Genomic DNA, 24,582 nt, shown 5'->3' with positions numbered 1-24,582 from the left:
TTTCTATACTTAAATCCCAAGTAAATCCCTTCTCAGACTCACAGAGAATCAAATCACTACAGCAAAGCAGCTCAAAGGGGCTCTGACTAAACAAGACACTAAGAGGGAGGATTTTCACTCTTGGAAATCCTGATTTAGTGTCCTGTCAGAGAGCTGGAGAGCACTCCCAGCGCTGCTACTTCCTCAGCCACCTCAGTTTAGGATGCCCTGTCTGGCACATAGTTTGGGTTTGAGTCAAAAAAGAGGTTAAGCTTTTGCTGACTAGGTATAAATATATAAATATATAAATTGCTGTGCTCTGTCTGCTTTCCTGCACTGCCAGACCCTCTTCCTGCACTCCCTGGAGGGTGTGTGGGAGTTCCAGGAGCAGAGCCTGCATTCAAACCACCTGGTGGAAATGTGGAGCCTGCAGTTGAACCTCAAAGCAAATAAACTCCTGTCAGGCTCGTATTCACCTCGCAGGACACGTCGTACGGGAGCTGTTCTTAAAATAACCATCTCCAGGGGGGGAAAAAAGAGAAAAAAAAAGGAAAATAAACCAACCAAACATCCTTATCTTCTTTAACTCTCGTTATAAGATTGTAAAGTTGGAAACACATCTGGTGTGAGGAATGAAAAGGGTTTTATTGAAAGGAAGCAAGAGGTCAAACAGTCACAGGGTCAGGGCTCAGCCCTGCAGCCAAAGTCAGTGGCACAGAAGGACCTTTAGGGAAGCTGGTAAGAATTCCCTGCAGTGACATTGGTACAGCATTCCCAAATCCAGAGTCAGCTCATCCCAGGAAACGCTTCAGAATCATTAAGGTTGGAAAACACCTTTAAGCTCATCAAGTCCAACCATCGACCAGCACAACCACGTTCACCATTAAACCACATCCCCAAGTGCCACATCCAACACTTCCAGGGATGGGGATTCCAACACTCCCCTGGGCAGCCCATTCCAGTGTTTTACATCCCTTCCTGTGAAATATTCCCTGATATCCAAACTAAACCCACTGGGACTGACTGGAGTGTAAAACCTCGTGGCTGGCAGGGGTTCAAACCAGAGTTTTAGGCAAATCTGAAAGTAAGTTGGCCCAAAAGCTGCAAGAAACGAGCTTCCAGCTCCAGAAAGGACTTTGGTTTCCTCTCCCAACCCTTTCCCTCTGCCCTCTTCTCCACTGTCATCCTTCCAGGACCTGAGGGAGCCGAAAATAAGATGGAGAGGGAGCATTTCCAAGGGCCTGGAGTGACAGGACAAGGGGGAATGGCTTCCAACTGCCAGAGAGCAGGGTTAGATGGGATATTGGGAAGGAATTCCTGGCTGGGAGGGTGGGGAGGGGCTGGGATAGAATTCCCAGAGAAGCTGTGGCTGCCCCTGGATCCCTGAAGTGTCCAAGGCCAGGTTGGAGCAAGCTGGGCTAGTGGAAGGTGTCCCTGGGCTAGTGGAAGGTGTCCCTGGGCTAGTGGATGGTGTCCCTGGGCTAGTGGAAGGTGTCCCTGGGCTAGTGGAAGGTGTCCCTGGGCTAGTGGAAGGTGTCCCTGGGCTAGTGGATGGTGTCCCTGGGCTAGTGGAAGGTGTCCCTGGGCTAGTGGAAGGTATCCCTGGGCTAGTGGAAGGTGTCCCTGCCCATGGCAGGGGGTTGGACCAAGATGATGTTTAAGATCTTTCCCAACCCAAACCATTCTGGGATTCTGTGAATAATGTTCTTGTCCACAAGGTACCAAGGAAAGCCTGGAAGTGCAGCTGAGCTTGAACTTCACAGTTTCCACTTGTTGCATTTCTTTCCTTAAATTATATCACTCCCCAGAACACTTTTCCTGCTTCAATTCCCTTTATTTCAAAAATAGAGCACTCTTGTGGAAAATAAAGCAATAAACTTACAAAAATAAACACTTTTTTTAGACACAGTTCCTTAAAAATGCCACAAAGAGCAAGGAAATATTCTGTGAAATGTGATTCCCCCCCAAAGGGAAAATAATCCCAGCACAGTCACAATTAAAAAGGAATTTTGGGCAGTTTAAGGAAAATTCCCTGGCCAATAATCTTCACTAAAGCAGAGCTGTCCCAGCTCCAGGGGGAGCCAAATTCGAGTTGCAAAGAACCTCAGCTGATTTTTGAAGGATCTTCAACCCCTCCAAGTGCAGCATTTCCACCAGAGCCAGCTGGGGGTTGGGGTTCTCTTGGCTCCTTCTCAGCTGGGAAATCTGAAGGTTGTACAAGTGGGATGGAATGATTAAAATCTTTTAATAGATGTTAATTTTTAGAGATTTTAAATAATATAATGATAGTTATATTTTAAATGTAAATATATATAATTATAATTCATATATTATAATATATAAAAATGAAATATATTATATGTTTATATAAACATATAGAGATATAAATATTTATTATATGTTATAAATTTTATCTGTTAAATATAAAATACATAAAATATATTAGATATTTTTCTATAAATATATATTTTTCTATAAATATGTTATATATTATATTATATATTTGTACAAACATATACTTCCAGATAAATATATATTATAAATTTTATCTATTAAATAAAAAATATATAAAAATGTATTCTATCTTTTTCTAAAAGTATCTATTTATATGTAAATATAAAAATATGTTATATGCTATATTTATATAAACATATATTTCCAGACAAATATAAATATATATTATACATTATTAAAATTTATATATTAAATATAAAATACATAAAATATACAAGATATTTTTCTGTAAATATATATTTATATACAAATATAAATAAATGCTATATATTATATATTTGTATAAACATATACTTCCAGATAAATATAAATATAAATATATATTATAAATTTTATCTATTAAATATAAGATATATAAAAAATGTATTATGTATTTCTATAACCTATTTATATGTAAATATAAATAGATTTTATACAATATTTTATATATTCATATAAACATATCTTTCCATATAAATACAAGTATATATTATACATTATTAATTTTATCTATTAAATATATAATATAATATAAATATATTATCTTTTTCTATAAATATATATTTATATGTAAATATAAATCTATTTTATGCATTATATTATATATTTATATAAACATATATTTCCATATAAATATATATTATACATTATACATTTTATCTATTCAATATAAAATATTATCTATTAAATATATAATATAATATAAATATATTATCTTTTTCTATAAATATATATTTATATGTAACTGTAAATATATGTTATACATAATATTATATATTTATATAAACATATATTTCCATATAAATATAAATATATATTATACATTACAAATTTTATATATTAAATAAAAAATATATCATATATTTATATAAATATATGATATATATAAAATATATATAAAATATATATATGTATAAAATATATAAAATATATATCATATATTTATATATGATACAGAAATATATACATATATATAAATATATATATTTATATATAAATATATAAAATACAAATATATGTTATATATTATAATTTAGATATATTTTAAATATAAAACATATATTTTAGAATTTATATGTATTTTTTAATAATAGGACATGAACAGAAAATTTGTGGCAATCCGTGGTAGGGATTGCTTGAACCACATAAAAATAGCATTGTTTTTAAACTTCCACAAGAGAAATAGTAATAAAATAAATAAATAAAATAAATAAATAAATAAATCAAATAAAATAAATAAATAAAATAAAATAAAAAGGAGGAAAATGGGAATAATCCCAGTTGTCAGCCCAGAAAATGACATTTCTAGGGAAGAAAGGAATCTGGGCTCCCTTGTTCTTCAGTCCAATTACCTGGAGAAGGACCTGCTGGGTCTCCTCTGTTAAAAAATGACAGATTTGGGTGGTTATTTTCCAGCTCTGCTCTTGGTTTCTGGCTGAAATGATGTCCCCAAGCAGTGTCCTCCTCCAGCAGGCACTGAAACACAGGGGTGGGACACAAATGGTGGGACCACAACCTTGGAACCACAACCTTGGAGCCACAACCTTGGAACCACAACCTTGGAACCACAACCTTGGAACCACAACCTTGGAACCACAACCTTGGAACCACAACATTTGGAACCACAACATTTGGAGCCACAACATTTGGAACCACAAGGTTGGAACCACAAGGTTGGAACCACAAGGTTGGAACCACAAGGTTGGAACCACAACCTTGGAACCACAAGGTTGGAAGGTTGGAACTACAATGTTGGAACCACAAGGTCTCAACCCCAATGTTTCAATCCCACTGTTTCAACCCAAATGTCAGAATCAAAATGTTTCAACCCCAATGTTTCAGCCCCAATGTTTCAACAAAAATGTTTCAATCACAATGTTGGAACACAAATATTTGAGCCACAATGTTGGAACCCAAATGTCCGAATCAAAATGTTTGAATCACAATGTTTGTTTGAACCAAAACGTTTCAACCCAAATGTTTCAGCCCAAATGTTTCAACAAAAATGTTTCAGCCCAAATGTTTCAGCCCAAATGTTTCAGCCCAAATGTTTCTGCCCAAATGTTTCTGCCCAAATGTTTCTGCCCAAATGTTTCTGCCCAAATGTTTCTGCCCAAATGTTTCAACCCAAATCCAAATGTTTCAACTCAAATATTTGTTTCAGCCCCAAATGTTTCAGCCCCAAATGTTTCAGCCCCAAATGTTTCAGCCCCAAATGTTTCAGCCCCAAATGTTTCAGCCCCAAATGTTTCAACCCAAAAGTCTGAATCACAGTGTTTGTTTGAACCAAAAAGGTTGAACCCAAATGGTTGAACCCAAATATTTGAACCATAAGGTTGGAACCCAAATGTTTGAGTCAAAACGTTTCAACCCAAACATTTCAACTCAAATGCTTCAACCCAAACTGAAATGTTTCAACACAAATGTTTCAGCTCAAAGGTTTCAACTCAAATGTTTGTTTCAGCCCAAATGTTTCAGCCCAAATGTTTCAGCCCAAATGTTTCAGCCCAAATGTTTCAGCCCAAATGTTTCAGCCCAAATGTTTCAGCCCAAATGTTTCAGCCCAAATGTTTCAACCCAAATATTTCAACCCAAATGTTTCAACAAAAATGTTCCAGCCCAAATCTTTCAACCCAAGTGTTTCAGCCCAAGTGTTTCAACCCAAATGCTGAATCAAAATGTTTGAATCACAATGTTCAAACCAAAATGCTTCAACCCAAACGTTTGAACCCAAACGGTCGAACCCAAACGTTTGAACCCCACACAGGGATTTGCTGCAATTCCCAGCTCAGGGATAAAACATGTGCTCCTCCTAAACTTCCCCTCACCTGGGCCTGTAACCACAGGGATTTATTTTTAGTTCTTACATCAACTTATTCCACTCAGCAATGAAGCTTCAAAGCATAAACAGCTCAGAACAACAGAACTGGTTTTAATTATTTACTGTTCCAAGCAATGCCCAGGTAAGCATTTTCCATCCCTGCTGTCTGAGGCAGATTTGCCATTTGGAATAAATGATCAAACTGCCCTGACAGTCACTGCAGATGGATTTCAGTCATTTATTAGCCCCAGAATTTCAACAGCAACCCGTGGAAGACATGAATCAAAGAAATCATTTAAAATTGCATCAAACCGACAGGAAAAAGGCCTGGAGACTGAACCTTACAGGAATATCTTGAAATAGAAAAGGAAAACAATGGGGTGGAGTTATTAATACAAGAAAGCAAAAGACCAAAGCAGAAGAGGCAGTGATTTTACAGTTTATGGTGTTCTCTGCCTTTCTTCTTTTCACTTCTCACCTGGAGTCAATGAGAGACAACACAGGAGATCCAATCCCATTGTCCTGGGATTCCCACCCAGCCAGCAAAGAGCAAATAGTGAAGGGTCCAGAAAACATGGGAAGGGGGTGGAAAATGTGAAGGGTCTGGAGAACATGTCCTGTGAGGAGCAGCTGAGGGAGCTGGGGGGGTTTATCTGGAGAAGAGGAGGCTCAGGGGGGACCTCATTGCTCTCCCCAACTCCCTGACAGGAAGGGGCAGGGAAGGGGTCGGGCTCTGCTGTCCCAAGGGAAAGGAGGAGAGGGAATGGCCTCAAACTGCACCAGGGCAGGGTCAGATGAGAGATTAGAAATAATTTTTCCCTGCAGGAGTGGTCAGGCCTTGGAATAAGTGTCCCAGGGAGGTGGTGGAGTCCCTGTGTCTGGGAGTGTCCCAGAGGTGTCTGGATGTGGCCCTTGGGGCCATGGATTAGGGGTGATCCTGGTGGTGCTGGGGTGGCACTGGATGATCCTGGAGGTCTCTCCCAACCCTGGGGATTCTGTGAAACAGAAGAAAATGGCACAAGGACTAAATACCCTGAGTGCTAAAACTTACAATTCATCTGCTCCAAGGCTTAACAACTTGAGGGCTGTGAGGAGTCTCCAAGATGGTCCATCCCAGCCAAAGGTCAGGTTTCTAAAAAGTCCAAAGTGATAAGAAAGTATAAGTGAGCTTTTACAGTGTGACAGTTTTCTTCCTGACAAGGGGAGATCTCAAGCTTTGATACTGGTGTTTATAACTAACACATCCTCTCACAAGCACATTAGTTTGTTAAAAAAAACCCCACCCAAATAATCATTTTTTGCAGGATTTTGATACTAGAAGCAAAATTTGCCTCCCAGAAAATACTGAAAAGAAAGCTCACAAGGAAACAAAGAACTCCAGATACCTACTCTAGGAAATCATGATCCTTTAGAATGGACAGTTTTGCCTTTCTCTGCTTGTCCAGTGGTGGAAGATATTTGAGGAGAGTGTCTGCATAAAAATACATTTTAGATATTTAAAGAAATGCCACACAGAATAAAGCACAATCATCAATTCTGAAATAACACTGCAACCATATTTTTCAAGGTTGAAAGGAACAAACAAACAAACAAACCTGCTACAATTTAGTGAAATTTCACAGAACAAAAGTGCTTTTTGTGTCCTTATAGCAAAAATCCTGACTCAAACTGAAGTTCTGAACCACCCTCAGCAACTTCAGTTTGTGAGGATCAGGACTTCAATCCTGAAGTCAATGGTAAAACCTTAGACATCCAGTTGGAATTTCCACATAGATTCTGCTAAGAATCACAACTTTGTAAAAGAAAATGTTCACAAAGAGCATTTTCAATTTTAAAACTCCAATCCTTAATTTCTCTGCAGAGGTATCACAGCCTATTCCACTTCTTGGAAGTGCTTTCAGTGACAATTTATAAATCCAACCTGATGAGACATAAACACTGCTGTGGGGGTTATCCATGGCAACAAATCCATACTCCAGGAGCAGCCTCTGATTATCATGAGGTCCATAGCAGATAAAAACTTCTCCATATTTCTTGCACTGGGACTTTGCCCAAATTTCATAGCTCCTTGTCTGCTCATTAAATGCAGCCTTTACCTAGGTGGAGTTAAAAAAGAAAAGGTTTTACTCTTGGTAGGGGGAAAAAAGGAACCAAACCTCGAATTTTAAGATCCAAAAGTAGAGAACATTTCTCTAACACTGGAAGAAAAGTGTTTCAGAGGTCTGAGAAGGCAGCCCATGAGTGTGAAGAACTAAGATCAAAGCCCTGGCCTGCAGCATGTGCCACCCACTGGGCAGGTTTATTAGAGAGGCTCCAAATCTACAAATAAAGATGGTTTTGTGCAGAGTTGGCCCTTCCTGTGCTGTCCCAGCTCTGTGTTGGCTCTCAGTCTCTGACAGAAGGTGGAACTGCTCTCCACACTTCCCTAAGGCTGCTCAGAAGCTTCAGGGAGAGGTGAAGTACCACAGGGACTGTGTAACTTGGAATCTGTGGCAGGAGCTGAGCCTTTTAGGGAAGCAGAGCAGGGTTATGTTCACAAAAGGCCCTTCCCAAAAGCTCCCCTGGGTGCAAATCTCACCCAGGGGCTCTCCCTGTTGCTGCATGAACTGAATTTGAATTGTGGAATCACAGAATCCCAGAATGGTTTGGGTTGGAAGGGGCCTTTAAGATCATCCAACCCACCCCCTGCCATGGGCAGGGACACCTTCCACCAGCCCAGGTTGCTCCAAGCCCCATCCAGCCTGGCCTTGGACACTTCCAGGCATCCAGGGGCAGCCACAGCTTCTCTGGGAATTCTATCCCAGCCCCTCCCCACCCTCACAGGGAAGAATTCCTTCCCAATATCCCATCTAACCCTGCCCTCTGGCAGTTTGAAGCCTTTGCCCCTTGTCCTGTCACTCCAGTTCCTGGGGATCTTTACCACAATTATCTTTATTCAACTGCCTTGGGCTGAAGAACAAACTCCAGTGTATTTATGACCCGTGAGTCCTCACCCTTTACACGCTCCCAAACTGACATTTTTCCCACTGGGAGATCCTTCCCTGACCTCCACACCCTCCTAATCCATCCCATAAATGCCTGTTGTATTGAGACAGTGCCTCTGCAAATAAAGAAATCAAGTGATCTGTTTTTAGCTTCTCACCTGAACATTTGGACTGTGGTTTAGCAGATCTAAATACGGTGCCAGTGCATAAACATCTGGCTCCAGAGAAAACCACTCCTTCTGTGGATGTTTCATGTATATTGTCCTGGTATTAATAGTGCACCAAGCCCACTCCAAAGCACTGTAGGTAAAAATAGTTCCTGTGTCCTCAGCAAACAAAGGCTGCAGGGAAGAGAAAAAAGCCTTGGAAGACAAATACAGCTCGTGGATGGTTGTTCTCTGCTCCTGAGCCTTCTTTCTTAAAGGTTCTGGAAGAAGGGTCACTACATCATGTTCCCAGCAACCAGGGCAGGTGTAAGTCTTGGGTAGAACATCCAGGTATGGCTTCCAGGGGGATTTCTGCCCAGCATGTTTCTCTGCTATTAAAAACGTGCACAGTGCCATCAAAGGGGATACAGGAGGCTTCCAGCTATTAGAAAATAAAAGAAAAATAAAAATGCCAACCCAGCAGATACTCAGAGGTGAGATGGGAATTGGGTGTTTTATCTCTCCAAGGGTTCTTTTAGAAGTCATGAAAAGCTTCTATTTTCAACTGCTTTGTAGTTCACCTCCAAGCCCTTTGGATGGTTTCAAAGGGGGCAATAAAAGCTGGTTTGGAATAACAACTTCAGGTTCACCCCTTGGGTTTTTTTTTTTGGGTGGAGTGGGGTTTTTTAGGATATACAAGGACTCAATGTCCAGCATAGGACTTTGTTCTGAATTTTCTAAAAGGCCATGTTCATGTGACTGCTCTGCAACCCCTTTTTATCTTCCTTCTCCTACTGAAGCTTACTCACAAATTCCCAAGAAATTGTTCCTAAGTGACATTTAGGTCCAAGCTGGCTCTGAGGCAGGTCAAGTTCCAGTCTGTGCTTTAGTCTGCTGAGCTAAAAGGGGATGTTTTCAGCCCAAACCTTTCCTATCTGAGCATTCATGAAAGGCCACAAGAAATAGTTACCACTCAGGGAATGCAGTTTAAAGCTCTCCCACCACTTCAGATGATTCATCTACTAATGAACAACCCACACTCCAAGTCAACTTGTCCATCAAGTGTCACTTTTCACTCACTTCTTAATGTATCCTCCCAGGCAGCTCCTAAGGACAGTGCTTGTGGTGAGTAAACACTTCTCAGGCAGTGAAATAATGAGATCCCCTGCCTTTGAGGGAAGGGAAAAAACAATAATCACACCCAAAGAACAGTAAAAGTCAAGTGTAAGTGACTCATTTCATACTCCCACGGGAACTGGGAGGGTTTGGAGAGTCCCAGCCCAGGGAAGGAGGACAACTGCAGCCAGTACAAACCATCACTGTTCACAGAAAGTCTGTGCCTGGCTCCTCCCTTTCTTTGCACTGAGATATATTCTAGAGCAGGTCTCACAAACAGCTGAATTTCCATCAACAAGCAGCACGTGGCAGGGATATTTTAGGTCATGTCCACCCTGACCTTGCTTGCCAGGCTGCTGGGGGTAAATCAGCTTTCATGCCTGGCTGGAGCCACGTGTGCCCTTTGCTGCAGGGAGAGCACATGGATCCACTCAATGCTCTTCCCATTCACCTCCTGATTTTTCCCTGTCTTGTTCCAGCCCAGTTGGATTCAGTGCTCTGCACCCACTGCAGGCTCCCAGCACTGGGGAAAACCTCTGGTTTCTGAGGTCCCAACCTGAGCCAGGATGAGAGCACACACTGTCCTCTGCACAGGACTTTTCCTTCCCACCTCTTGCTTTGCTCCCTGTTCTGCCCAAGATCCTGGCTCTGATTCACCATTATCTCATTTACTATCCTCACACCACTTAAGAAACTTCTCCAACAAACCTATTTTCCAAGAAGCTTTTTCAGTCAGAGTTCCAATATCCACAGGGCAAGGAATTTTTTTCTATTATTCCCCTTTCCTGCTGGAAATGCCTGAGAAATTATGTTCCTATTAATTAATCTACCAACACAGAAGCTTCAAAGTGAAGGTCAGAGGCCAGAAATTACATTCACAACAGAATTCCTTGTCTGGAATTCTGAGTTTTGCTTCTTGCAAAAACTCATTCCACCTCAAAAGAACCTGAGGAGATGCTGCAGTAGAACCAACATCACTGACCTGAAGAGCTTTTGTTGCCATCAGTCCTCTTCCTGTCTCTGAGGCAGGAACAAAAAGCACAAGTAAATACATGTATACATGTGAAATCAGGAATCTGTGATCAGGTCAGCAAGGAAAAGCTCTAAAAGAACAGACATTATCTCTTCCAAATCATAAAAGCCAGTTATGGGTTGTTCCACACATATATTTAATTTTTTTGTTCTCCATCTCTCTTTACTTCTCAGGATCCTCTCCCTGCATCCCCTGCAGCACTTACTGTTCAGTTCTAGCCATTATTCACCTCCTTTTTCTCCCAGTTCTAGCAATTATTCCACTTGTTTTTCTCAATTTTTTCTTCAAAAATATCTATCATCACCAGGTGCAGTTCTTGGTTTCAGAGTTTCAACTAAACTTTATAATTTCCAGTCACAATATTTTTCTCTGATTCATTCTATTCTTTCTACTCTCCATTAATATTGCAAAAAATTTGGAAACATAACCTACTTAAAGAGAAAAAAATACAAGTATATACCTTTACTGTAAACATTACTAAGTGGATCCCAGCTCTAAAAGAATTTATTTATGGGCATCACTAGATCTGCTGAACTTGCTTGAGGAAAAAAAAAAAGATGAACAAATGATAACAAGGTTAAGTTCCAATGCTGGAAACACAGAAACACTTCTTTAAAACTGTGCTACTAACACTTAAAATTCCAGCTTTTACCAGGAATTCAGCATAGGTGTGCAAGTTTTGTTTCTGTTAAATTGAGATTCATGTACATTTGCCAAAAATCCTCAGAAGACTAACAGTAACTGGCTTTTTTCCTGATGCCACCCAGGTGTAAAAAACTTACATCAGGAATCTACCGTTCTTAGAAGAATCAGAAATTTGTACCATCAATAAAAGAATTAAAACATTACCCCTGAACTCTGCTGGCCTTAAAATACTGTCTTCAAATCCTCTGTCTTTTAGCCACTTCTTAAGTTTAATGTACTCCAGCTTGTGACTGCAGTTGACTAAAAATAAATTAAAAAAAAGAATTAATTCTATAAAAGGCTATAATTTCCTGCTGGAAAAGAAAGGAAATTTAAAAATTTCACAGTATAAGTCAGACAAGCAAATCTTAAGACATTTTAAAGCATAAAAAAATAGCAAGAAAGGCTCCCCTAGAACTAACTAACTAAATTTTGGGCCTCTGGTTACTGGGAGGTCTCAGAATTGTGTGAGTTATTCAGTATATTCAAGGAATTTAAGAATAACGTAGTACTTGTCACGAGCCAGAAAAGAGAGCTCACAGTACTCACCATGCCGTGCTGGTGATTGTAAACTAATGCTACAATATTTGCATATTAATGCTACAATATTTGCATATTAAAAAAATGTAACATTTATTAATACCATTTTCAAAACACAAAGGTTTTTGCAAATCATAGAACATCCTGAGTTGGAAGGGACACATCAGGACCATTGAGTTCAACTCCTGGCCTTGCCCGGGACAATCCCAACAATCCTACCATGTGCCTGAGAGCAAAAAAACACAAAGGTGTTTGCAAATATAAACCCTAGAAAGATACCTTGAAAAGCAATTGGTTTATTTTATTATTTAACTTTCAGGGATAGTACCTCCATCCACAAAACTCTGCGAGTGTTTTCTTCTTCTCTTCCGGCCTGTCCGACCTCTGTTTTTCTTCATATCAAGCAACAGATTTTGCTTTATTTAGACAACCTGAACTCTAAAAAAGAAAAAAAAAGTTACTTACAAATATTTAAAGTACTTTTCATTCCCTCTGAGGGCGGGGAGGGGCTGGGATAGAATTCCCAGAGAAGCTGTGGCTGCCCCTGGATCCCTGGAAGTGTCCAAGGCCAGGTTGGATAAACTTGGAGTAACCTGGGCTGGTGGGAGGTGTCCCTGCCCATGGCAGGGGGGTGGCACTGCATCATCTTTCCCAGAATCATGGAATATCCTGAGTTGGGAGGGATCTCCAAGGATCATCCAGTCCAAGCCCTGGCCCTGCCCAGGACACCCCAACACTCCCCCCTGTCCCTCAGAGCGTTGTCCAAACCCTCCTGGAGCTCTGGCAGCCTTGGGGCCGTGCCCACTGCCCTGGGGAGCCTGGGCAGTGCCCACCACCCTCTGGGGGAAGAACCTTTTCCCAATATCCTTCGCTTTGCCAAAAGCGCCCTGAACTGACCCTGAGGAGCGCAGGTTTTCCCTGCAAGGAGGGAGGCCGGGCGGGGAACCGGGAGCACCCACAGGCGGTCGGGCTCCTGGACAACACCACGACATCGCATCCTACCCCTCGAACTGGGAAGCCTGTGCTAACACCACCTCCATTCCCGGCTCGGCACGACCCCCCGGGACGTGAGGGACGGGAGAGAAGGAAAACTCCAAGGCGGCGCTGCGAGGGAACTTCCCAAGGGAAGCGACCGCTCCGGGACCGCCCCGTGCCCCGCGCACCCTCCATGGCAGACCCAACAGCACCCTCCCCTGGCAACCTAAATTGCTGCTCCCGAGTCCCTCCCGGGCTGGAATCGCTTCCCGGTGCTCCAAACTCACCTGCTGGGCAGGACACAGGCACCGACATCGCTTGGTTTCCCCTCACGGCGGGTTCATTCCCGCCCCGGAGGCGGGGCTGCTCCGCCATTTTAGGGGCGTTCGCATCTCCTTTCCCCGGCAGTGCGATCGTCTGGTTTTGGGGGGGAACAGCGTGTGGTTTCCTCGCTGTGCGGAGCTGAGGGACGAGGGGGAAGGCACCCGCGGTGCTGGAGGTGGGTGAGGAGGTGCTGGAAGCCCCCCCCGGGTCCCTCAGGCCGCGGTGCCCTGAGGGGCTCGGAGCTCATGGCGGCCCGGGCGTGCCCTCCCCGGTAGGGACCCGCTCCTGAGGGAGTGAGGGAAAAACGCGTTTGCCGTGAGGTGGGAAGGGGGCTCCTGGCTCTGGGAAGGCAGGAGCTGGTTGGGGTGTCATCCTCGCGCGGGGTTAGTTACAGGCGAGATGGGAAGAGAGGTGGGAATTATGTAAAAACAGCTTTTTAAACTTGCTTTCGTGCGGGAAATGCATCTTCTTTAAATGCACCGTATCTGTTTGAAAAACAGCAAGCAGGCTTTCTGTCTAGAGGTGATGGTGTGTTCGACAGTATAAACATTGTCAGCCTGTGCTTTGCCCTTTCCCTCTGAAAATCCTCTAATTGCTTCTCCCACCTGGCACTTGGAGATCAAGCTGCTCCTTCCTTTTTTTTTTTTTCCCCCATGGAATGGACCTTAAAGCTCATCCAATTCTTGCCGTGGGCAGGGACACCTTCCACTAGACCAAGTTGCTCAGGTTTCGAGCCTTAATTTTTTAAGCTGAACCAGCTGAAATATTCCCAAAAGAAGGAAATGGGCTTTCTGTGAGGTGTAAGTGCAGAAGAGTTTACTCCCACCAAAAGTTAATTCAGTACTAAAAATTAATCATTGACTTTCTTTGGTAAAGAGCTTTCTTTCTTCTTTTTGCCCAGTCACTGCCTGGGTTTTCTTTGAAACATTTAGCACTGGGTGTGAATTTCTCTGTGGACACCTCGGGCTACTTTAGGAAGTTAGAGTCAGTAATGTAGCTTCACATAATTCAAGCTGGAATTTGAAATAGTATTTTAAAGAAAAAAAAAACACTAATTGGCCAGAAGAGTTGAGGATTCCACACCCCTGGTGTTGTTCAAGCCCAGGTTGGACAGGGCTTGGAGCAACCTGGTCTAGTGGAAGGTGTCCCTGCCCATGGGGGGGGGTTGGATTAGATGATCTTTAAGGTCCCTTCCTACCTAAACCATTCCCTGACTTTAATTCCTTTTCAATATCCACCTTTGTCCTGTGGCCGGAACAGAGAGATTTCTCTGAACAGTTTTTCCTGCATTCTGCAGGCCTTGCTTGCCATGACTTCGGAAGTGGCAAGCGGTGTAATGTTTATACTTATAAGCTGCGTGAAAATATGCAACGTTTATACTTGTTAGCAATGTGTTTATAATTATAAGGTTTGAGAACATAGTATGTTTATAGTAAGAAAGCCTTGAGAAACTGGAGATAATGAAACACCTGCAGATCTCAAAAAAACCCTAGAGGCGGATCAATAGAAAGAGCTTTGCATGCCAAGTATGATCTTAGGCCTCGTGGACAAAGAACCAGGTCCAATAAACTGAGAGGCGTGCACAGACTGAGCTGTCCAATCACCCTGTTGTGAGCATGTACCCGGAACAAACTAAACTGTATAAAAGTGAACTGATTTAAATAATAAATTGGACATCGCTTTGATCACGTTGATCGTTTGCTTTGTCTCTCTGGACCTCTCCATCAACGTTGTCCATCTGAGTGAAGGTTTCTTTGCTGTTGGCAGTTGCTGTCACCTGGGCACACACCCAGGGAGGACCATGTCCAGCGTGCCGGTGGCTGTGGTGACGGGGTCCAACAAAGGGATTGGCTTTGCCATCGTGAGGGACCTGTGCAAGCAGTTCCCGGGGGATGTGTACCTGACGGCCCGGGACCCCGGCCGGGGGCAGGAGGCAGTGGCCAAGCTCCAGCAGGAAGGGCTCCGGGCCCTCTTCCACCAGCTGGACATCGATGACCTGCAGAGCATCAGAGCCCTCCGGGACTTCCTGAAGGAGAAATACGGAGGGCTGAACGTGCTGGTGAACAACGCGGGCATCGCTTTCAAAGGTAGGAAGGGCTCTGGCTGGGGTAGTCCTGTCTGCTGCCAAGCTGTGTGGAGAGGATTGTGGATGCAGCTGACATCTGTATGCCCATGGCATGCTGCACTTTTGGCTGGGCAGGCTTCCTATCTTGAGGACAATGTGAAGTGGGTTTTCTGGGATCTCTTGGGCTGCCTGTGCATTTCTTCCTGGAGAGGGTGGTCAGGCCTTGGCAGGGGCTGCCCAGGGAGGTTTGGAGTCCCCTGGAAGGCCTGGATGTGGCACTCAGTGCTCTGGGCTGGGAGACAAGGTGGGGATGGGGCACAGGGTGGACTCCATGACCTTGGAAGTCTTTTCCAACCTCAGTGATTCTGTAAACATGCTTCCCTGGAGTGCTGTTTGCATCACCCAGGGAGCATGGAAGTACTTGAGGCAGGCAGTGCATGTGAGTGGAGTTGGGATAATTGCCTCAATGCCCAGGAGCCTCACCAGGGCCATGGGAGCCCGTCCTGAGGGTGAATATCAGCCAGTGTTCCTTGGGGATCTGTGTTTTCTCTCTTCCACAAGCCTCATACTTTGTTCTGGGTGTTACATCCTCCAGGCATCCAGCTGATAAAAAAGAAACTTTGGACCTGGGTGGTTTCTGTTATCTCTGACTTTCTCAGGCTGTTATTCAGTTACCTGTAATCCAGTTAACCCAAACCTTGCTGTGCTGAGCAAGAGTGTAACCATTTCATCTCCCAGTGGACAGGAACACAGGGAAAATGAGGAAGCCACAGCAGTTTTAAGGTGGAAAAGTGCATTTTTCTTGTAAGTGTTTATAAAAGCAAGTCAAGATCATGTTAGATAAAGCAAATCACAAGCCTGACTACTTGTTCTAGGGAGGGGATTCTGCCCCTCTACCCCCTCAGGTGAGACCCCCCTGCAGAGCTGCTCCAGCCCTGGGGAACAGCCCAGCAAGGACATGGAGCTGCTGGAGAGAGTCCAGAGCAGGAACCAAGAGGATCCCAGGGCTGGAGCAGCTCTGCTGGGAGGAAAGGCTGGGAGAGCTGGGATTGTTCAGCCTGGAGAGGAGAAGCTTTGGGGTGACCTGATCGTGGCCTTGCAGGACCTGAAGGAGCTCCAGGAAAGATGGGGAGAGACTATTTCCAAGGGCTGGAGGGACAGGACAAGGGGGAATGGCTTCCAGCTAACAGACAGTAGGGTTAGATGGGATATTGGGAAGAAATTCTTCCCTATGAGGGTGCCCAGAAAAGCTGTGGCTGCCCCTGGATCCCTGGAAGTGTCCAAGGCCAGGTTGGACAGGGCTTGGAGCAACCTGTGCTGGTGGAAGGTGTCCCTGCCCATGGCAGGGGGTGGCACTGGGTGATTAAGGTCCTTTCCAACCAAGACCATTCTGTGACCCTGTTTTCTGGTTGGTTTTGGTTGGTTTTAGTCTCTTTGCCTGTCTCAGTTAGGACAGGGAGCTGTTCAGGCCCAGCCTTGTGCTGACTCCTCTGCTCACAGGGTGGGTTAAGGAGGCCTGTCAGGGAGTATGGATCAAACCTCACCTGCCCCTGAAGATGGAACTTCTCATGGAGTGGGAGTGCAGTGATGGTCTTCTACAACCCACTCACTGGATGTTTTGCATGTTACTTTATAGAAAAATTGCTTGTGTTTGATCAGTTTAATGGGAGGCAGCTCTTAAAACAATTCTGAGCTTCAGGGTGTGCTCAGGATAGAGAGGAATTAAAACATTGCAGCAGCAGTTAAAATATCACTTCCAGATATTTAGCCCAGACTTTGTTCAAGCTGACACCAACTCTGACTCAGCAGTATGTCCCACAATTCAGAAATGTGATAAAGGAGCCTCTTGTGGCTGTTGCTGTGTAAGTATCTAACACAAAGCTTAGAGGGTGTAACATCTCTGTGAGAACTTGCTGTGATGCTTATCCCGTATTTTTGTTTTAATTCTTCCTCCCAAGGTTATTGTTTCTACCCAAACCTGCTTCTTGCCTCACCAAATTTCTGCTGCCATCCCAGGATTTATGCTTTCCCTTCTTTCTTGTGCTGTTGCAGTCTGTCAAAGATTAGATTTGCTGTTAAATTTTATCATTCTGGTTTTGTGCTGCACCCCAGATTGTCCAGCAAAAACTGTTCCTGGATGAAATGCTTGTGGAGCTGTGGGTCCTATTCTGGATGAGCCTCTCTGAGAACAGTTATAAATTCTGTTAAATCAAGCAGGGGTAGGATGTTACAGTGTATCCAAGTGGGTTTGGGAGTGTAAGGAAGTTCCTCTCTCCAAGGAGGGGAGGGTATGGAAGCAAAAGTTGGGAGTTGTGTAGGTTTTTAGCTCTCCCACTGCCATAACTCTTTGCCATAGGTCAGGCAGCTCCTTTTCCTGCCTGCTAATTCCCACTCTTTTCCATGTGTTAGCACAGATCTGTCACTTCAGGGGGTGATTTATGTGATTTATGACACAAGTACTGCTCAGTTTTGGGGGTGGCTGGGGTTTTTTAGCAGTTTCTTTATTCAGGCTGCACCAAATCCTACAGTGTTGGTGACTTCAAGCCCCAGGTGAGAACCTGGGTGTGGATAGGTCCTGGCAGATCACTGGGCAGGTTGGGCAGCACATCCCAGGAAAGCAGTTTTTCCATATAAAAGACAGAAAGACCAAACAACCTGGGGGGTGACAAATGACCCTGCAGAGGGAACACAACTGGCTCTCCTGGGGTAAAGCCAAAACCTTCAGCTAAGAAGAGGTGAAAAACACAATTAACTCATTAATACAATATTGCAGAGCCAGGTCTTCTCATTAATGGCAATTATGTTGCTTTTCTTATAGATTTTAATTGATCATATGCCCGTTTTCTAATTAGTGGGGAAAAAAATAAGCTACACTTTTGAGGTTTGGTAGTTTCAAAAATAACTAAGATAAACTTTTGGGGTTTGGTAACTTCTATTCAACCAGTACAATTCTGATTTTTGCTTGGGTTTTTTTTTCTCTTCTTTCCCACCTGCCATGAAAAGTTCAGGACACGACTCCATTTGCAGTCCAAGCTGAGGTCACACTGAAGACAAACTTTTTTGGAACCAAGAATGTTTGCACAGAATTGTTGCCTCTTATGAAGCCCTATGGTAAGTGAAACAGAAATAGTTTTGTGTGAATTTTGACCCTTATTAAATGGGAAAATCCTCTCCAGTGTCAGACACTGCCCCATAGCAAGAGGGGCTGTGCTGTAGGTAAGGACAGATGGGCTTTCTTGACCCCAAAAAGGGCCTTTCTTGACCCCAAAAAGGGCCTTTCTTGACCCCCAAAATGTCTCTGCTGTGTATATTTAAATCTGCCTTCAAGCTGGTTGCATTCTTGTTGTGGATTGAAGTGAAGCCACAGAGAACTTCCTCATGTTCTGTCCATGATCTTTGCCTCTATAAATTGTTCTTGCTTCAGAAGGGACATTTTGATGACAGAACTGGGATAGGGATGTACCTAAAACCAGCCTTTCAGCTGAGTCTGACGTGGTGCTGAGATGTGTTTGCTGCTATAAATGAGCTACAGTTTATACTAACATTTAAACACACCCAGGTTTTTAAGAGAAGAGAAATCAAGCAGATGAAAGAGAATTTGGGAATTTTTAGTTCCTGGTGGAGAAGGAGAAGACAGAATAAATGAATTTTGGGGGCCAGCTAGGGAAAGAGAAACAGTGCCAAAATTACAACTTATACTCTTATGCTAAGGGTGAAGGGTGAGTGTGTTAATAAAATCATTAACAGAAAGGATTAATTTCTGTGCCTTATAAGGTTAAATCCCTGATGAAGTCTCAAGAAAGAGGGAAAACACTGCAAGATAATGTTGGAGACAATGAATGATTTACTGATTACCTGACTCACTCTGTACTGAAGTGCTGGGAGATGAACACTGCAGGTTTTTGTGCTGGGATTAGGAAATCTTCAGGTATTCTTAGCACTGTGAAAATACCTACAGGTTGTAAGAGGTTGTTTCCTGGAGGCTTATGTGACATTTGATAGAGAGCTTTTGCAGGTGCACAGCTTAAATTACCTCTGGAATGGGATTTTTCTAGAGATGTGTGACGTGGATCAGAGTGTGACTCTGATCTTCCCAGAGTTCTGCAAAAACAGCTGAGTACTCCAGGGAGATGCTGCTTGCTATCTTTCTTTATTCCAAACTTACTAAATAAGGATCTTTCTCTGCTGGCAACATGCATGTATTGTGATGCTGATCTGCTCAGGGCCACAGAAAAGGGCTGTTTTGGAGCTAGAAGTGGGAAGGACAAGTATAAAGTGCAAAGTGTTCTGAAATACATCCAGGAACAGATGTTGAGGGTTTAATTAAATCACCTCTGGAATGGGATTTCCTAGAAATGTGTGACTTGGAGTTAACTCTGATCTTCCCAGAGCTCTGCAAAAACAACAGAGCACTCCAGGGAGATGCTGCTTGCTATCTTTCTTTATTCCAAACTTACTAAATAAGGATCTTTCTCTGCTGGCAACATGCATGTATTGTGATGCTGATCTGCTCAGGGCCATAGAAAAGGGCTGTTTTGGAGCTAGAAGTGGGAAGGACAAGTATAAAGTGCAAAGTGTTCTGAAATACATCCAGGAACAGATGTTGAGGGTTTAATTAAATCACCTCTGGAATGGGATTTCCTAGAAATGTGTGACACGTGGAGTTAACTCTGATCTTCCCAGAGTTCTGCAAAACAGCCCACATGAAATATTTGAGCTGTAGAGCAGCCCCACCTCAGTGCTGGGCTTAAGAAGTGTCCAAATAATCAGGTTTTTTTGCCTTTTGCAGGCCGGGTGGTGAACGTGTCCAGCATGGTGAGCTGCTCAGCCCTGGGCCGCTGCAGCCAGGAACTCCAGCAGAAATTCCGCAGTGACACCATCACAGAGGAGGAGTTGGTGCAGCTCATGAACAAATTCGTGGAGGACACCAGGAAAGGGGTGCACGACAAGGAGGGTTGGCCAAACACCGCCTACGGGGTGTCCAAAATCGGGGTCACCGTCCTGTCCAGGATCCAGGCCCGGCTGTTAAACCAAAACAGGAAAGGGGAGCACATCCTGCTCAATGCCTGCTGCCCTGGCTGGGTGAGGACAGACATGGCAGGTCCCCAGGCCACCAAATCCCCAGAGGAAGGGGCTGAGACCCCGGTTTATTTGGCCCTTTTGCCTTCAGATGCTGACGCTCCTCACGGGCAGTTTGTGAGCGACAAAACTGTCCGCCCCTGGTGAGCTGAGCAAAGTGGGAATGGGAAGGTGCCTGACCTCATTTACCTGATTTCACTCTTGATTATGTCATTGCCAGCCCTTTTCCCACTCCCCTGCCAGCCCCTTTTCCCACAGGAGACATGGAGCTGGGGTGAGGAAGTAGGTGCCTTATTATTTCTGAGCACAGCAGATCTTTGGGAGGTCCAGAGCTGCTTCTTGAGGCTGTTTCTTAAGGACAGTGAGTTGTTTTAGGGCTTCAGGGTGACCAGTTTGGGGGGAGACTCATCAGACCAGAACAAAATCACTGCTGTGTAGAGACATTCCTTACTTTCAGAAGAAAATTAAATTAGGGGAAAATAAAAATAGCAAGGATGTACCATTAATAGAAATGTGTAATCAGTTGTTTTTATTAATAATGTCAAGAAATAATTACTTATTGATTTGTGTTCATGCAACTGGCTTCTTCTGGTACTAAGAATGTGTGAAGTTTGAAAATGCATTTTGATTTTCTGCAGCCAAGTTTGTGGCTGGAATGTGTGATTTCTGCACTACAGAAAGAGAAAATAAACCAGAGAACTGATAAATCAAACTCTCCCTCAGTTCATTTATTGCACAGCCTGAAGTTTCCTTATTAAAAAGCTGAATTAAGTGCACTGGAGCAGGAGTGAAGGACATTGGACATAAATAATATGTGTGGGTTTATGAATTGCTTATCAGCACAGAACAGAGTGTGATTAGGAGTTGGTTTTTTAAGGATCCAGGAGCCGTTGTTTTTGTGAGGAATTGCCAAATGAGTCATGGCCCAGAGCTTCTTGAAGACAAGGTCGAGTGCTGCTCCAAAAGTTCCCATGGAAATCTATTTTCTGGGAACAAAAAAAAGAAAAAAAATCTCACAGGCCTTTGGTTTAAGTTACAAAATCCCTGTGCAAAGTTTTTGACTGAAAGATCCACAGTCTGTGTGTTCCTGTTGTGTAAATAGTATCTCCAGTGTTAAATACAAATTAAGTGTTTTAAGTATCCACCAGGATCTGTAAAGTTCCTTCTTGATGTGGTTTGTTGGTTTGGTTGGTTGGGTTTTTTTGTAACATTCAAGCCAAATTATAGGCTTGAAAGTTTTTTACAAAAGGTGTAAAATTCAACCTGGAGAGTTTTGTAAAGTTGTGAAACTTTATGTAACACTCAGCCTGGAGAAGAGAAGGCTCCAGGAGGAACTTACAGCTGCTTTTCAGGGCCTAAAGGAGCTCCAGGAGAGCTGGAGAGGGACTGGGGACAAGGGATGGAGGGACAGGACAAGGGGGAATGGCTTTGAACTAGCAGAGAGTAGGGTTAGATGGGATATTGGGAAGGAATTCTTCCCTGTGAAGGTGGGGAGGGTCTGGGATAGAATTCCCAGAGAAGCTGTGGCTGCCCCTGGATCCCTGGAAGTGTCCAAGGCCAGGTTGGATGGGACTTGGAGCAACCTGGGCTGGTGGAAGGTGTCCCTGCCCATGGCAGGGGGTGGCACTGGATGATTTTTAATGTCCCTTCCAACCCAAACCATTCCATGATGATTTTATGGATTTGAAATTAAGCTCTTTCACAGTGTTTGCTGTTTGTTAAACCCACTTATTCTGTGTCAGGGTGACACAAAGTGGAAGGTTTTGGCTGGATTGTCACTGTCAGCAATGTCATTTCTCATGCTAATATTGATTATAATCCATTTTTTTGTGGAATGAATAGGAAGCAGGACAGATGTTCTCCCAACCTTTGCAGCTGTGCTGTGGTATTCCAGGATGGAGAATCAGCTGGGTGGGTGGATCCAACCTCAGCTGCTGGAGGTGGAAACAAGGCAGAACACACTGGCTGTTCCCAAGATCAATCAGGAAGAAGCTGCACACATTCCCTGCTGACACTGGCAGTGGGAATGTGTCCTGGGAAGAGAGCTGGGACAGCACAGGGCAGAGTGCCAGGGAAGGGCTGTTTGCTGAGAGCAGAGCCAGGGCCAGGCTGGGTCTCTGCACAGGGCCTGCATTGTCCAACCAAAATTTATTTATTATCTATTTCCTTGGGGGTTTTTAGCTCCCTCCCTGCTTCTCTCCCGTGCCTGTTGTGTCTGAAGTGTTTTGTTGCTCTCAGATTCTTTCTTTTGCAGGGTAGTTCTTGTGTCCAGTTTAAGGGTTAGGAAAGGGCTGGAATAATTCTGGTCTGTTGTGCTGGGGGAAACTTCCACCTGTGATTTACTGCTTCTCTTTTGGGGGCACGTCACTCCCCAGTTTTACTTTGGAGTTTGTTAGCCAGAGGAAATACCTGGAAGTGCAGGAGCTGTGGTGACATGGGACAATGAAGGAGTTGGATTCACAATTGTGGAAGCTCAGGGGAGGCAGTTCCTTGGGAATGCCACAGCTCTTGCAGGACACAGCCAGGCTTTTTGGGGGTGGAAGCTGTGCCTGCTGCCACATCAGCTGGGTATAAACACTGTGCCAGGGCCCTGGGACTTCCTGAGGGAGAATCCCAGAATGGTTTGGGTTGGAAGGGACCTTTAAGCCCATCCAGTGCCACCCCCTGCCATGGGCAGGGACACCTTCCACTAGCCCAGGTTGCTCCAAGCCCTGTCCAACCTGGCCTTGGACACTTCCAGGGATCCAGGGGCAGCCACAGCTTCCCTGGGCAACCTGTGCCAGGGCCTCCCCACCCTCTCAGCCAGGAATTCCTTTCCAATATCCCATCAACTGACATACTCTGTCAGTTGGAAGCCATTCCCCTTGTCCTGTCCCTCCATCCCTCGTCCCAAGTCCCTCTCCAGCCTTCCTGTAGCCCCTTTAGGTACTGGATGACAACAACTCTTGAGAATTCATTTGTGTCATGGATAATTTTAATTGATCCCAAGTCTTGTAGTGTCACCCAGACAAGTGTAAAAAACACCTGACAAGTGACACACATTTGCAGTTGACTTTCCCAATGAGAACCAAACAGATCTCTGGCAACATCCCATGGAATTTGAAGTGAACCTTCAGGATACTGAAGTGCAACCTTGGCTGTCTCCAGCAGTGATTCCATCAGTAAATCCATGACTTGATGCCATCCCAAGGACCAGGATTTAGCACAGGCAGTGCTGCCCTGGTGCATGGAAGGAACCACACACAGCTGGTGCAAAGAACACGAATTTGTGAGGGAAAGAACTTCTGAAGAGGGAGAGCAACCCCTCAGAAACTAATTGAAAAATATCCTAAAATCCCAAAACTCTATCTAGGAGGGGGAAAGGCAGGTGGGCTCAAGAAAATAAAACAGTATATTAATGTATCACTTGCTGGAGGTCGTTGCTCAAACAGTTTCCATCAAAATCTGAATGGTTTCTCTTCTCTTCTCTCACCTTGAGGGACTGAACAGATGGATCTTCCTTGATTTTGTTTTTTTCCCCACCTACTTTGAACTACCAGGATTAAGGTCTGCCTGCTTGTTAAATGGAGAGGGAAGGGAAGGTTTGGGAAGGTTTGGGAAGGGAAGGGAGAAGGAGAAGGGGAAGGGGAAGGGGAAAGGGAAGGGGAAGGGAAGGGAGAAACTGAGGTTGAATAATATGTTTCCACAGTATATGAATCCTTGTAGGGCACAGAAACTGAGATTAAGCAACGCTTCCACAGTCCCTGAATCCTGGTGGGGCAGGATCACGTATTTTCCTTCCCAGGTGCGATTTCCTCGTCCCTTTGGTTGCAAATCCCGCACATGAACCTTCTCCCGAGCCTTTTGCCGCGAACAGAGGGCTCCTCATATCGACCCCGAGCCCGCTATAAATGCGACAACCGACCCCACTGGAAAACTGCGTCTACGAAATTCCCCCAAATCCGCCTCTTCCCTCAAACCGGCCGGACCGGGAGCACAGCCGGGACGCGGGAAGCGCCGACACTCGCGTTACCTGCAGGGCAGGTCACGGCCCTCGCTGCGGGGCGGGGACAGCCGAGCTCGTCCTTGTTTTCAAGCCATCCGAGGCCGGTGCGGCGGGACAAGGGAGCGGTGCCGATTATCCCGATGCTCCCGACGCTTCCCGGGGCTCTCCCGGTTGGAGCGGCCGCGGGGGGAGCCGCCCTTCCCGCCCGCGCCGCCAGGGGGCGCCCGGCGCTCCGACCGGCCGCCGGGCTGTACCATTTCACCGCGGAGGGGGAGAGCGGGAGGACAGGAGACCCGCTGCCAGCGGTGCCGCTCAGCGACACGAGAGCGAGTGACACCAGGAGAACGGTGACAACGAC

The 24,582-nt window shown here is 44.5% G+C and overlaps 2 protein-coding genes and 1 long non-coding RNA gene across 7 annotated transcripts; 1 reads left to right on the top strand and 2 right to left on the bottom strand.

Moving 5' to 3' along the window:
- Positions 1-1,792: 1,792 nt before the first annotated feature.
- SETD4 (SET domain containing 4) lies at positions 1,793-13,167 on the bottom strand. 5 transcript variants are annotated; one of them, XM_064647106.1, is made up of 11 exons: positions 13,059-13,167; positions 12,125-12,234; positions 11,422-11,517; positions 10,522-10,559; positions 9,504-9,592; positions 8,436-8,865; positions 7,215-7,389; positions 6,683-6,764; positions 6,345-6,425; positions 3,825-3,948; positions 1,793-2,184 (listed from the first exon to the last, which is right to left on the bottom strand). In XM_064647106.1, exons 2-11 carry the CDS (start codon positions 12,192-12,194, stop codon positions 2,029-2,031), a joined length of 1,341 nt encoding a protein of 446 aa, XP_064503176.1. In that variant the 5' UTR covers positions 12,195-12,234; positions 13,059-13,167; the 3' UTR covers positions 1,793-2,028. The 5 variants fall into 5 exon arrangements, with proteins under 5 accessions (XP_064503176.1, XP_064503178.1, XP_064503177.1 ...); XM_064647108.1 differs by having other exon boundaries at positions 12,125-12,227; positions 13,059-13,117; XM_064647107.1 differs by lacking the exon at positions 13,059-13,167 and adding an exon at positions 12,694-12,792.
- On the top strand, positions 13,141-20,951 carry LOC135410410 (carbonyl reductase [NADPH] 1-like). The gene is made up of 4 exons (XM_064647117.1): positions 13,141-13,270; positions 14,863-15,182; positions 18,164-18,271; positions 19,950-20,951. Exons 2-4 carry the CDS (start codon positions 14,897-14,899, stop codon positions 20,384-20,386), a joined length of 831 nt encoding a protein of 276 aa, XP_064503187.1. The 5' UTR covers positions 13,141-13,270; positions 14,863-14,896; the 3' UTR covers positions 20,387-20,951.
- LOC135410413 (uncharacterized) lies at positions 20,943-24,582 on the bottom strand. The gene is made up of 2 exons (XR_010428667.1): positions 24,252-24,582; positions 20,943-21,225 (listed from the first exon to the last, which is right to left on the bottom strand). It is a non-coding gene; the product is annotated as an uncharacterized LOC135410413 (long non-coding RNA).

The sequence above is a fragment of the Pseudopipra pipra genome, chromosome 2 (assembly GCF_036250125.1).
Source record: "Pseudopipra pipra isolate bDixPip1 chromosome 2, bDixPip1.hap1, whole genome shotgun sequence".
NCBI lineage: Eukaryota > Metazoa > Chordata > Aves > Passeriformes > Pipridae > Pseudopipra > Pseudopipra pipra.
Note: the sequence above shows the minus strand (reverse complement) of the source record. Positions and strands in the feature narration are given on the sequence as shown.

Bases quoted from the DNA above. Each gene is read 5' to 3' on its own strand.
- SETD4 (XM_064647106.1), bottom strand. From the start codon at position 12,194: ATGAAGAAAAACAGAGGTCGGACAGGCCGGAAGAGAAGAAGAAAACAC. The intron at 7,390-8,435 runs GTGAGAAGCTAA...AACTCCACCTAG, and splicing joins ACCACAGTCCAAATGTTCAG to GTAAAGGCTGCATTTAATGA. The intron at 2,185-3,824 runs GTAATTGGACTG...TACAACCTTCAG, and splicing joins CCCAGCAGGTCCTTCTCCAG to ATTTCCCAGCTGAGAAGGAG.
- LOC135410410 (XM_064647117.1), top strand. From the start codon at position 14,897: ATGTCCAGCGTGCCGGTGGCTGTGGTGACGGGGTCCAACAAAGGGATT. The intron at 15,183-18,163 runs GTAGGAAGGGCT...TGCCATGAAAAG, and splicing joins CGCGGGCATCGCTTTCAAAG to TTCAGGACACGACTCCATTT. The intron at 18,272-19,949 runs GTAAGTGAAACA...TGCCTTTTGCAG, and splicing joins GCCTCTTATGAAGCCCTATG to GCCGGGTGGTGAACGTGTCC.